This window comes from Pteropus medius, unplaced genomic scaffold (assembly GCF_902729225.1).
Source record: "Pteropus medius unplaced genomic scaffold, Ma_sr-lr_union100, whole genome shotgun sequence".
Lineage (NCBI taxonomy): Eukaryota > Metazoa > Chordata > Mammalia > Chiroptera > Pteropodidae > Pteropus > Pteropus medius.
This window is the reverse complement of record NW_024353517.1, coordinates 6,872,811-6,886,380: the sequence shown is the minus strand read 5'-3', so window position 1 is coordinate 6,886,380 and position 13,570 is coordinate 6,872,811. Positions and strand designations below refer to the sequence as shown.

The following is a 13,570-nucleotide window of genomic DNA, read 5'->3' as shown; positions in this document are numbered from 1 at the left end:
GATGGGAAAGAAAACAATGTGAAACAGAGCTCTGTTACATGTTAGACTAATGGAGTAAAAGAGTTCTAAGTTTCTAAAACAAAAGAAACTTACTATTATTTTTTTTCTTCCTTCTTTTTCTCCTCTTTGGTCCCCTAAAGTACCAGCAGACCAGCACTCTTCCTGTTTCTTCTTTCATATTCATTTCTCCTACTTTCTTAAGTTACACAGAAAAATGCTTTTCTGCTCTAGGGTTTTACTTTGCAGGGAACCAGGAACCTGGAAATCACAGTCTCCTATTATGTCCACAAATATTGAGTGGAAGCATAGACGATGAAGGGATTGTTGAAAGAAATGTTTTTTTAAAAAAAGTCAGAGACCCCCTCATTCCCTGCTGTCACTGTTTCTTCTCTAGATCTTCTCTTCTACACCCTCCTGAGTAAGAGGGGAGGGATAATGTCACAGGACGAGACTTTTACACTTGAGAAGTTTAAGCTGAATCAATTTTTTTTTTTACATGTTTATTTAATCTTCCTCCTATTACTGTTCCACATGAAGTACAACCCAGGAAATGCATGGGATGCCTGTATGTCTATTTATATCAGATAACTTCTATAGCTGAAGTGGCAGGTGTGCCTTGTGCAGTTTTATGTCAGGTTCATATCAAAGCAGGACCAGAGTCTCTTGCCTGCTCATCCAGTGTTCTTTCATCCGTTCTGCTCTGATTTCTGTCTCCTCAAATTTGCAAGGGGCACCAGCAATGAGAGAAGAGAGTCAGATTGTCAGTTTTGCTGTTGGAGGTTACTCCACTCCTGCTTTCATTTGTTGCTGTTCCCTTTTCTGACAGGTCAACAGGATAGAAGAAATGACCTCAGTCATCCCATCCATGCTGACAACTGCCTACTGGATCCAGAGGCCAACGAGTGCTGGAAGGAGCCTCCTGCTTACACATTCCGGGACTATAGGTACAGCCAGCACCTACTTCGAAACCAAGCTTTTGCCCAACAGCTATCAACAACCCATGGAAACTGGAAAGCTGATCTGTTTTGCTTGTCATCACATTCATCTCTACGAAGCAGAGATTCTCAAATAATCTTTTGAAGCAGCTGCCACAACTAGAAAGTGATTTTTATCATCTCATATTTTTACCTTAAAAAATCCAATCATGTTTTGTTTTAATATAAAAGTGTGTACATGTAAATATTTATATATACACAAACATGTATGTGTATGCATATATATATGTGTATATATACATATGCATATATATAATCTTTGTTAATGATCACTTGGCTTTCACTAAAACACATCCCTCATTACCACAGCCAGCCAAAACAGGGAGATGCATCTCAACATGTATAGGAACCTCATCACAGCTCTTATCTATGTCTGCATTTTATAAATAAGAAACTGGAAACTCAGGAGAAAAAAAATGTTTTCTCTTATTGAAAGATATTTTAGTGTGTGAAGACAAGAGTCAGGAATTGTAGTCACTATGTATATAACAGTGTGTCAATTATTACTACTCTGTGCTCTGTACAGTAACATTTGTTGAATGCCCTCCCTATCTGCAAGGCCAGGCTACACCATTGGAGCTCTCCAGTTAGTTAGGAAAAAATAGATTCTTTAGAGTCACTAGTATAAAAGAGAAGAAGAGAGTTGTAAGTAATGTGAGCGGGTTTAAAGGGCTGGATTAATTCTAGTAAGATTTTTTCTTAGGAAAGTGAAATATGGGATGAACTTTGAACTGTGATTAAAAATTTAATGTAAGTGAAATAAATAAATACTTCAGAGGTATTATTTATTTATAAATACCTCTGAAGTATTTATTTATTTATGACTCAAAATACATCTTATCTTATTCTTAAGGATTAGGAGGGTCAATTATTTCTATGTCTAGTTCAAAGAAACTTACTAATCAGGCCTGTCAGTTTATCACCAGTCTTCAGTATTCTGTGGCATTGTCGTTGTAAGCATGTAATAGTCCAGGTGCTTCCCCCTTTCCTCTTGTAGTGCTCTCCTATATATGAATGACGATTTTGAAGGAGGAGAATTCATATTCACTGAGATGGATGCCAAGACTGTGACTGTAAGTAAATCTATTCTTGCAAATTTATTTAACATTTTTTTATCTCCATCTTGCCATTTTTTAAGGACTCAGATCGTTGGATTTCAAATATTTCTGAGCTCGAGAATTCAAGAGGTGGAAAGAGGCCCAGTAAATGTATACATCATAAAATGATAGAAATGGAACCATCAATAAAAAGTGTCCAGTTCTTTTTATAGATGGGAAAATTAAAGAATAGAGGTATTAAGGATTTGTTCATTATCATATAGCTAGTTAAATTAGACTTGGTTCATTATCATATAGCTAGTTAAATTAGACTTGGAACCAGAACCTCGATCTTTTAATTCTTTGTTAAGTAATCTGATGGAAATAAAAAATACCAGTTCGTAAGTCACCCAAGCCTAGGACAAGTCGAATGATTCTACAGACCTGCTTTCAAGTAACCTGGCATTGCAAGTGCTTGGACTGAATATTGGCCTTTAGACCGCTAGTTATCAAATTATCGTATTTGTGTGCATGTATATGTGTTTGTATGTATATATGCGTGAATGTGTGAGTGCATGTGATTTTGACTGCAAGTAAACCCATACCTGCAAATTGATTTGTACACATTCATGTATGCATATGTGTGTGTTTGTGTGTGTTCACATGACATGCTTTGAATGAGATTCTAAACATACCTTCATAGGTAAATATTGAAAGTTGAATTCAACCACCATCTTCCTAAGTAAACTGAGGCCTTTGGAAAATCAGCCTAACGAAAACTTGTAGACCACATGGCCCATGTCTTTCGGTCTTAAAGCCCAAGAGCATACTCCATGGAAGAAAAACAGGTTTGCTAATTAAAGAGATAATTAAATTATAAATAGATTATGAATATCTCTTCTCTTCATACAAAATCTAAATAGTTGGGGCATGCATATGATAAACTTTAAGGATTTAGTATTATATAAGCTATTTTCCACATTTTTTCTTAGTTTTATGGTTTTCACCTCATATTTTGCAGCTTTTTCTTAATAGTGAAACAGCCATTTACCATTCATGACATACCACTGGAGTATAACAGATGATATTCGAAAACTATATGTTACTGAATTTAAAGGAGAAACCTACAGGGATTCTGGTTAAAATTCTCTAGAAACATTATTATAACTAAGAGATAACATTTCTTACAGTTTAATACAATAATGTGTATTTAAAAGTCCATGATGCCCTACACTTTTAATAAAAAGAAAAAAAGAAAAGCTTATGTATTAACATGGGAGTATTTTGATGCTTCGTGATCTGGGAAGTTAAATCAAGATTGATGGTCCAGGTTGGAGTTTAAAATTCCCATACAAAATTTTCATTTTTTGAAGAGCCTCTGAGCAGAAAAGATTTGATTTCTGAGCTCTGCTAACACTAAGATTCAAAAAGGCATCTCACACATTTGGAAAGAAAAAGCAGACAGGTGGTGGTTGAAAAGATTTCTTTGCTTCTAGTCCATCTCGTGGCCAAATTTGGAAATGCTCAGTGCTTGAAAGTAACTAATCCTTAGAATACTATGTATGAGTCAGTAATTCATTAACTGATTAATGCAAGTTAACGGAAATTCTTCTTTTTAAAGATGTGAAAGCAGACAATGCTCTCCTTTAATAGAGCTATCCTTTTAAGAGAAAAGTGTAACTATTTTAAAAATTACTGAATCTAATTTCCCCCCGAAATAGTAAAATTAATTAAAACAATATTTTCATTCAAAAGCTCTAAGTTGGGAGATTTATCTTCCCAAATTAGTTCTACTTCATATTAATGCATATGGTAGAGTTCTTAGGGCATTGTGTAATAAAAATTCTTAGGTAACCAGTCCCAATAACAAAGAGAAATAGACAGTTTTCCTTTTCAGCTTTTCTTCCTTTTACTCTGGAGGGACAAATGAAGTGAGAAATAACCTAATTTGGGGCTACACAAGGAGATAAAGTCTTCTAAGTCCTTTATTAAAAAAAAAATATGCAAATTATATAATTAACAATGGTGGCTGAAGGTTTACATTTATTCAAGATAGGTCTGGCACAAAGTCTTCTCCAACATGTAATCATCTGTTAGATGGATAGCAAAAGGAATTTTATCATACTTGGAAGATACATGGATTATTTCAACAGCAGCATTTATTTGTGGAACATGGGTATTTAGGGATTTTGGTTTCTCTGTGCAAGTTTCAAAAAGATAAAATTTAATGAGTTCCATTTGCTTCATGAAAAATGAAATTCACTTTGGATCTGTGTTCCTAAAGTATGTTTACAGTCATTTATCTACACTTCAGAACATATTTTCCTGTAGAAACAGTATCAACAGTGGAGCTTGTTTATTCCTCCAGGTACCTGATATATAACAGGTGACACTCTCTCTTTGATAAGATTAGTTCTAGAGACTTTTGTGAGCCCACACACTTATAATCAATTCCAACTGCTTCAGGCAGTTGATAGCTTCTTTTGCTAAAGTTTCTCAAAGTTCTTCATGTGTAAAAATGCTTTCATTCTTCCAATTTCATCAGAGAGAGAGAGCATTAAATCGTCCCCATGCCTTTTCTTTAGTATTATGAGATGTTGTTGCCAAGATTCAGTAAAATCACATAGAAGCAGCAGCAACCACTTGTGGTCGAGTCTGACCAGCATCAGGGAATGAGCAGCCAGAAAACTTGAAATGAGACCCTAAAGCCATATGTACATGAAAGCTTCTCTATCCTATGGTGTATTTGTCTGGCGTTATTTGTTTTGCTATTTCTATGTGGACATGTACAACAATTTCCTTCTTCAGAAAAACGAAATCAGACTGATACCGAGGGCACCGGTAACTACTGAACTCTCTAGATTTACATCAGAAAAGTCACCTTGGTAAAGCTGCTCAAGAAAAGCAACTCTCTGGCAAAGACAAATCACTCCTCGATTATTATGAATAGAAGACTAATCAAAACTGTTTTTCCCTGCTCTTCCCTTAAGCGTGCGTGAGCACACATGCACACACACACACACACACAAACGGATCCCCTGGGTCTCAGACTTTTTGACTCTTCCTACTACTTTTGACTCTCCACGTGTGGGTGACACATCTGGGAGTGTCGGGTAGCAGCCAAGAACTTCAGGGTATTTTCCAAATATTCCTCCTGAAACTGGCAGTGAAAAAGCTTAGCCTTCCCATTTTATTCCCCCAAATTCTTCTAAATGGCATGCATCAAGTCATTTCAGAAAATAGCTAGTTAGAATGGGGCCATCTTATCAACTAGAATGGTTGGTACCACTTCATTTGCCTTTACTTTTCTAAGCTCTCCTATGTAATGAGTAAAGTTTCTGTGTTTCTCAAGAAAGGAAGATGAACTCTACTTATGTCAGACACTTCTTTAAACATGGAAGCAAGGCCCCTAATATAGTGTTGCTTTTAAGCTCGCTTAGTTTGGAGAGCCTGCTCGTTTGACCTAAAAATCTGGCTCGGGGCCACCGGCAATTTCTCTTTTCCCTTCTACCCTTCTAAATGTTACTGGACAGCTCCACCTGCATGATGCACAAGCTTGGAAGGACTGTGTCAGTCCTTTCAGAGCCCTGGAGGCCATGAATGGGTCACCCCAAGAGGTAGTGTGTTCTCATGACTGGAGATATTAAAACAGAGGCTGAGGACCACTGGGCGAGAATATCGTAACGGGAATTCACTTATCATTTGAGATTAGACTTGACTTCTTTAAATCTCTGTATTGTGAAAACTATATGAACTCTAAATGTACAATTAAAGAATTAGAAAAGGTGCATCCATGGAACCACTACCTAGATCAATACTAAGAATTTACCAGCTCTTTAGGTGTCCCCTTGATTTGTTTTTGTCATTCCACAAATATTAAATGTACATCTACCTTATGCCAGATGCTGTCCTAGTGCTAACGTTTGAGAAGTGAATTAAAAGAGAGAGCCTTTGCTCCGTGGAGTTTTTTGGCTATCAACATAGCATGTGTTGAGCAATTACTATGTGCCATGGACTATGCCAACCATTTTACCTGAATAATTTTATTTTCTGAATTAGATATTATGTTGACTTTTTCTTTGTTTTACAGATGAGGAGGTTGTACTAATCTACATCTTCTTCAACCTCAGGATTCCATTATCTTTTATTATTTGACCCAAATAATCCCATAGAAGTATAGAGAAGGGGGTTTTGTAGGGATGTTTATGACATAGGAATCGAGAGTCTAATTTTCACTTTCTTTCTCAGGCCTCTATAAAACCAAAGTGTGGGCGTATGATCAGCTTCTCATCCGGAGGAGAGAACCCACATGGGGTAAAAGCAGTCACCAAGGGCCAGAGGTGTGCTGTGGCTCTGTGGTTTACTTTGGACCCACTTTACAGAGAACTGGTGAGTTTCTGACCCACCCAGAAAGCCAATTAGATGCCCCATGGACCTGCTTCATAAACTTAATGTCTGAAAAGTTCTTCATGTCGATCCCTTCAGGAACTTTAGAGATCATGGAAAACAAACAAACGAACTTTTGCAGCTTTTACAGAATCCTTCCTCTCTGGTTTCTAACACTGGCTCTGTTTTCTAAGCAAGAACAAACTCTCCTGTTCAGATCCATTACCTAGCAATTATGCATCTAATGTTTGCAGTGTGAGTCTGAGGGAAAGAAGAGGACTATGAAGGCAGTTCTTAATCAGATGGGTTCTAATAAGTGAATGTTTATGGAATTCGATATATCAGTGATATCCAGCAGTCCCTAATTAGTCTTGAGCCTTATTAAGAAATTGTAGCATCAGGAGAGAGAGGAACGACTTTCTGCAGGTCACCAGGAAGACTGACGTTTTCTCAACAAATCCTTAAAAAAAGCATGGAATAATTTATGAAACGTATGTAGAAGAGGGTGAGGGAACCTCAAAGTTTATTATTATTTGTTATTATTAAATTAAATCTTAAATATTAAATTAAATCTTATTAAATATTATTAAATTAAATCTTAAATCTTAAATATTAAAATATTGTTCTTATATATTGGAAGGAGCCGAGGACACAGCCTGGATAAGGGGCTATGATCTCATCCTGGATGCCCTTAGGCAGAGGTTATAATCTCTACCTGCAAAGCTGCAGAGGAATGAATTAAGACCAATGAATGGGTTGAAATCCCTGTGAGGAAAATTTGGACTCAGTATAAGGAATATCTTTCAAATCATCACCACTGTTTGGTGGAATTGTCTGCTTTGGAAGTAGTGAGTGTCTCCTCACTGAATGGCTTCGGTCAAAGCCTCAGCAGCTACTGGGCGCAGAATGCTGAGATTGAAATGGAAACTTCATAGCAAGGGCTCAACTGGAGAACTTCAGAGTCTCCTCCAGCCCCGAGTGTTGGAGCTATGAAAGCCTAGTCTTTAAAATGGCATTCTATCCAATTTTCCTCTTTCGATCCCTAAATCGAATCCAATTCAGTCAGAAACTGTTTATAATTATTTCTGCCTTCTCATATACTTGTTGCCATAAAACCTAACTCACAGAGATTTTAGGCCACATTATCTAAGCCTTCTTTCACATATTTAACATATGTTTACAGAGGATCCACTACATGCCTGAGAAACTCTGCTAGGCAGGCCCTGCGGGTATGAAGGTGAATAAAACATTGTCCCTGACCACGAGGAGCTTGGAGAGGTTGACAAAGAAGTAGACAGTGAGAGGACAGAAGTATAAGTTCTGTAGAGGGAATCAAGGAGGATTTATATGAGCTCATTCCTAAAGAGAAGATGATAGCCAGGCATAGATAGAGAAAAGAATGGTCCCGTCTGAGGAAACAGAGCACGGAGGGTTCTGTAAACCTCAGGGGGCATGGAGCAATCACCTTCACCTGTAATTCCTTTCTTTCCTTGTGCTTTTCCCCCTCCAAATGCCGGCACGCCCCCAACAGCACTCCTTCTGTACTAAGGAACCCGGATAAGTGAGCAGACAGTGAAGACAACTTGTTGAAAACTTGCCTCACTCTTTTCTCTCTTTAGTGTTCAGTTCAGCAGATGGTTAATCTGTTTTATTATTCAGTATCCCAGCCTTCTCTTCAAGATATTTTCTATCAAAATTAGCTATCATGAAAAAAAGTTCTCTTTGCTCCTTCCTAACTAGGAAACGTCAGTGCTGATGTCCCCTCCTCTGAAGGGCGTTATTAGGAAACATCTCCAGTCTCTGGGCAGTAGCGACATCTAGTGGCCACAGAAGAGAATGACCAAAGCTTCTTAAGCTACTAGAAAATTTAGCCTGCGATGCTGATTCTCAGACTTTGATTCACATTGGAATGCTGATTCTCAGACTTTGATTCACATTGGAATCACCTGGGGAAACTTTACCAACTGCTGACATCAGGCTCCCACTCTCAGAAATTCTGGTTTAATTGATATGGGGTTCTGGATACCGGAAATTTTAAAAGCTCCCTGGGTGATTCTAATGTGCAGCAAAGTTTGAGAATCCCTGAATTAGTCACCTCTTCTTAGATTGAATCCCTGAGCAAACAAAGTCCGCCTATGAATAAATCATCAGAGCTGATGACTTCTGTGTTTGTTATCAATTATTTTAAACTCATTCAATTTTCAAGGAGTATTTAGCATTATAAACTCTTAAGGATGCCCAATAGTAGAAGCTTCAGTTCCTTTATGTATAGTTTTGGCTCTTGAACTTCTTTCCTTTTGGGAGAGACACAATTACAACAGTGTCTCAAAGCAATCAGACCTGAAGGTTCTGAGTGTACGTCAATTTGTGAATCAGCAAGTTGTTCTCTCCATATTCATAAAGTAGTACTCAGGCATTTTACACAGATATCATGACAACAATTAATTTTTTGTTATTTAGTATATTTTGTTATTTAGTATATTTGGTTCTTTTAGTTGCCTTTATGTCAACATCATTACAAGCTCTCAAATGAAAGGGGCTTTGTTTTCAAGTCGTAAAATAGTTATTTTTATAACTTACTGTGCTGGGCATTGTGCTAGGGACTACCTATAGGGGATACAAACTAGGTAAGACATAAGCCCTATTTTCAAGGAGCTCGAAGTTAAAAGTGGAGAGGTAGCACAGGGCCCCACGTGATTAAAACACAAGACAAACTTCGGGAAGAAGTATTAAAGGCAAATAAATGGCATGGGACTTAGGGGATATGAAGAAGAAATCGGGAAAGGCTTTATTGAGAAGATGGTATTTGACTTGAGCCTCAATGGATGAGCACAGTTTGTTCGAGGAGAGGCGTTTTAGACAGAGAGACCCCTTCATCCACTTTTACATTTATTCATCAAAGAGAATGGAGGCCTTGCCAAATGTCAGTAGCTTTTCTGGGCACTGGAAATATCGCAGTGACCAAAAATAAAAATAGAAAATGCCCCACAAGATTCCTGCTTTCGTGGAGCTTACCTTCTAGTGGAAAAAGACAGACAATACATAAGTCGAAGAATAAATAATTGAGAGATTTTCAGATAGTGAGAAATGAGGTGTGGAAAAGGGACCAAGGTAACTAAGGAGAAAGTAAGGAGGCAGGGGTGGCAAACTGAGCGCTCTCCAGAGGAGTGACATGTGAGCTGCCACTTGGGTTGTAAGAAGAAACCGACTGTGATAAAGGCCTTGGGAAGAGTATTCTAGGCCCAGAGACAAGCAGGAGCTTGGAGTGGTGGAGAAACAAAGAAAGCCAGAGTGACCGGAACATGGTAAGCAAGATGAAGAGTGGTTTGCAAGGAGGCCGCGGATATGGCAGGGGTCAGACTCAATGAGCTGGCTGAGAAATATTAATTGTATTCTAAATGTGGGGTCAGCCATGTACTCATCCCACCAACCCCCATTCCAGGGAGTTACAGGATACAAAAGATTCCTTCAGCTAACATGCCACAGACTAGAGCAGTCGTGGAGAAGGTGAAAAAAAATATGGAAGGTTTGAGATAGCATTTGGAAGTAGACCAACTGGGCCTGCTGGTGGATGGATGTGGGGGATAAGAGAAAACATAGGATATGATGGAAGCACCCAGAGAAGCGTTTAGCTTAGACTAGGACTAGAGAATTCTGAGAGTACTGTATCCAGAGACCCTGAAGTAAGTTAGTAAGTTGGAGTGTAAGGTGAGGTGAGAGAGACAGATGAGCTGAAAAGAGAGAACGGTTTAAATTAGACAGCTCCTTATAAACACACCAAGAAGACTGGACCTGGAACTTCAAGCAATCGGAACACATGCAAGAGCTGTGAGCAGGGAGCAGAAAAGTGACGTAGTCCTGGTTTTAAGTGCAGGAGCTCCATTAGAAGTATGTGGGAGTGGAGTGTGAAACATCAATTCTGAAGCTGCTGTAGCAATTGAGTTAAGAGATGATGAGAGCCTAAACCCGTGCTTTAAAAATGGGAGAAGTTTTTGCCTCCTAAGGCACATTTGACAATGTCCAGAGACATTTTTGGTTGTCACAGCTTGGGGGCTGATGTTACTGGCTACCTGAAGTAGGTAGAGGTCAGGGATGCTGCTAAACATCATACAATGCACAGGACAACCCTCACAGCAAAGAATTATCTGGTCCAGAATGTCAGTAGTGCCAAGGTTAAGAAATCCTCACCTAAACTAAGACAACAGTAATTTGTACTGAAGAGAAAGGGCAGAAACAGGAGGTAGAAAAAAGAGGACTAAGTAATTTATCAGGTCCAAGAAACTGTGGTCAGGCTTTTGGGGCAAATAGGTGAACAGTGGCGGTCTTCACTGAGAGAGGGGATTGATGAAGAGGAACAGTGTAGGTCTGTGGGGAAGAAAATGGTGAATTCACCTTGAACACGGAATTGCAGGACTGAGTTAGAATTATCTATCGCACCTCAACATAAAAAGGGTGGTAAGCAGTTGAATATATAAGACTTCTTGACAAGAGGGAGATCTCGGAAAGTAATTGCTTAGGACACAGAGAAGTCAGGAGAAGGCTCCAGTGTAGGGATGCAGATGAGGTTCAATCCTTAACTGGATTTAGCATCCACTCCACGTACAGATGGATGCCTGGAAGTGTTTGGGAAGCATCTGCCACTGGAGCTGGTTATTATTCTTGTAACAAAAATGTGTAAATTGTCTTTTTTGCAGGAGCGAATACAGGCCGATGAAGTGATCGCAATCCTGGATCAAGAACAGCGAGGGAAGCATGAACTGAATATCAACCCAAAGGATGAGCTTTAAAAATGAGAAAGAATGTTCTATCAGATATTTATTTAAATTGTTAATCTTATGAGAACCTTTTTATTTTTGTACAGAGCCATGGTATAAATTAACAGGTTAATATGAGTCCTCTGATCTCTTTTCTGTTCCTAAGGATGTTTGCTTTGCCTCAGTCTGTCTGTCTGTCTGTCTGTCTTGGTTTTTCATCAGTTCACCTCTCAAAGCTCAGCCTCCCCTTCCCACTCACACACACACACACACACACACACACACACACACACACACACACACACACACACATTCTCCTACATTTGCTATAGCTCCAAAAGCTCAAACAGAAAGAATAATTTCATTCTTGTTGAAACTACAGCTTTCGTACATGTTCTGGTTCTAAAGTTAGCTTGTGATTTGGTTTCAGAAGGCCTTTCTGCCTCTGAGACTTTTAGCCACATCCTCTCACAGTGCTGATGGCCATGAGCTTGAGCCTGGGACTCCCTGGCGGTGGTGGGCTCTGCACTGCCTCACATATCACTGCCCTATGGGTCCCCAGGCCCTGAGAAGGAACCACTCTGATGAGCACTACATGAGGTGGAGGAACCCAGCCTTTCTAGGGCCTTATTGGAGTTTTTGGCTCTGGTATTTTCACCAGAGAATAAACTTACACTGGAAGCTTCAATTCACCCTCCACGATGCTCCAGAAAGGATACCCTATGAGTTGTATCTTTAATAACCTTTTTAAGGGGTTTGAAATAGAATGTCTCTTCACCCCAGTGACTTGAATCCTACCTGAATCTGGGCACGATTGCCAAGTAGCCTTAGTAGGGTCCACTGGTGAGAGAGGCATTTTGTTCTTAAGTAAGAAATATGGATTTCTGATTGATTCCAATCTTCATCTGCATGGATATTGGTGGCCCCTCCTCCTTGCTGCTGTCCAGGGTGCAGACTTGTTCTTGCATCTGATTTGTTTAATAAAGGGAGCCTTATTTCAATATCTGGCATTTGTTTTTCTTCTTCCAGAATTTTGGTTTATCTTTAGGTAATGGTTTTGAAGTCCCAGGGAGTTTTGGGGACAACCCCAGGGCCATGTTGGGCCATGATTAGTTTTGCTGGCAGGTGCTTGGGGGCCAAAAAAAAAAGGTGGGAACACTGCTTTTGAAGAACTAGAGATGGTCAGCAAGCAGTGGTGTTCATTCAGACAACTTCTGGTCCTTGGCACCAATTCTAAAGAAGATGTTGCAAAGACATTGTTCGAGGTGGACCTGGGTTGTTCTGGCCTAGGGGAGCCTGTTACATGAGCTGGTGGGAGATCACCTGCCTCTGTGATGGGCAGTGTGGGGTAGTGGCCCTTCAGAAAAGCAGCAAATAAAGACATTTTCTAAAAATCACATTTACCTTCTGCCATTTATGATCTTGGTTAGTGGTAAGAACATTTATCCTCTGAGACTGAAAAAAAATGAGTCATAGTGATTTATGTGCTGTTTTTCCCCCAATCTTCTATTGCATTTTCATCATGGGTGAGTGGAAAGAGCATTTGATTATAATCCCAGCCTGATCAAATATGTCCTGCTGTGTGGCCTGGGGCTGCTTTCTTTCCCTTTCTGGGCTTCAGTTTTCTTCTCTGTAAATAACATAAATTGGTTGTATTTGTTTCCAAAAGCCCTCCTTCTTGCTTTAAATACAAAACAAAGCAATAAAAAACAAAAGACAAAACTGATTTGGGAAATATTCACAAATATAACCAAATTTATTTCTACTAACACTTTGAGAATTGTGAATAGGTTCATTATATGTACATGTGATTTTAAAACTTTAAAATGATTTTAGGGCTAAAAGTTCCTGAGCTAGATTGTTATTTGTTTGCTGTCTCATTGAGAAGTGTTTGTAGGCACTCAGATTTGCTGATAGGAAGATCTGGGCAGGATCTAATGCCTATTTTCTGGCAACAAGGCATCAACAAAGAAAACGGTCTTTGCCTCTTTGTAGTTCTCACTTCCTGGGTGCTATGGGTACTCAGGGAGAGACAGAGGCTTCACTGATTCTGACATTCGGCCCCACAGAAAGTAGATGAAGGCCTCAATAAAAGTCCTCATAGTAGATCCATATCTTGTGCCCTTTGCTGACAACAGAGGAGTTATTCCTGTTTTGTAGGTTACCCATGCTATGTTACTCCTGGGACATCGTGTATGCAGTAAACCATTTATATTTTTAATCTGTTCCACATCAAACCATACATTATTTCATTCAAATAGTTAGGGAGTGTCATCAGATGACTTTAAAAATTTGAGCTCGGAGATTACCATCTCTGTGCTATATAGTCCCTTCTGGAGACAGATGGAAAAGCCCATTTGAGTTTTTGTAGCTTTTAGAGCTGAAGGAATGAAGGAGA

General features: G+C 39.1%; 1 protein-coding gene across 2 annotated transcripts in view; it reads left to right on the top strand.

Moving 5' to 3' along the window:
- The window catches only part of P3H2 (prolyl 3-hydroxylase 2), a 137,729-nt gene extending 125,554 nt beyond the window's left edge, over positions 1 to 12,175 (top strand). The window contains exons 12-15 of one of the 2 annotated variants that reach the window (XM_039850729.1): positions 827 to 944; positions 1,993 to 2,068; positions 6,281 to 6,421; positions 11,113 to 12,175. In XM_039850729.1, the coding sequence (XP_039706663.1) occupies positions 827 to 944; positions 1,993 to 2,068; positions 6,281 to 6,421; positions 11,113 to 11,205 (428 nt within the window). In that variant the 3' untranslated portion in view covers positions 11,206 to 12,175. The remainder of the gene's footprint in view (positions 1 to 826; positions 945 to 1,992; positions 2,069 to 6,280; positions 6,422 to 11,112) is intronic. The other variant, XM_039850728.1, reaches the window with a different exon arrangement.
- Positions 12,176 to 13,570: the final 1,395 nt, after the last annotated feature.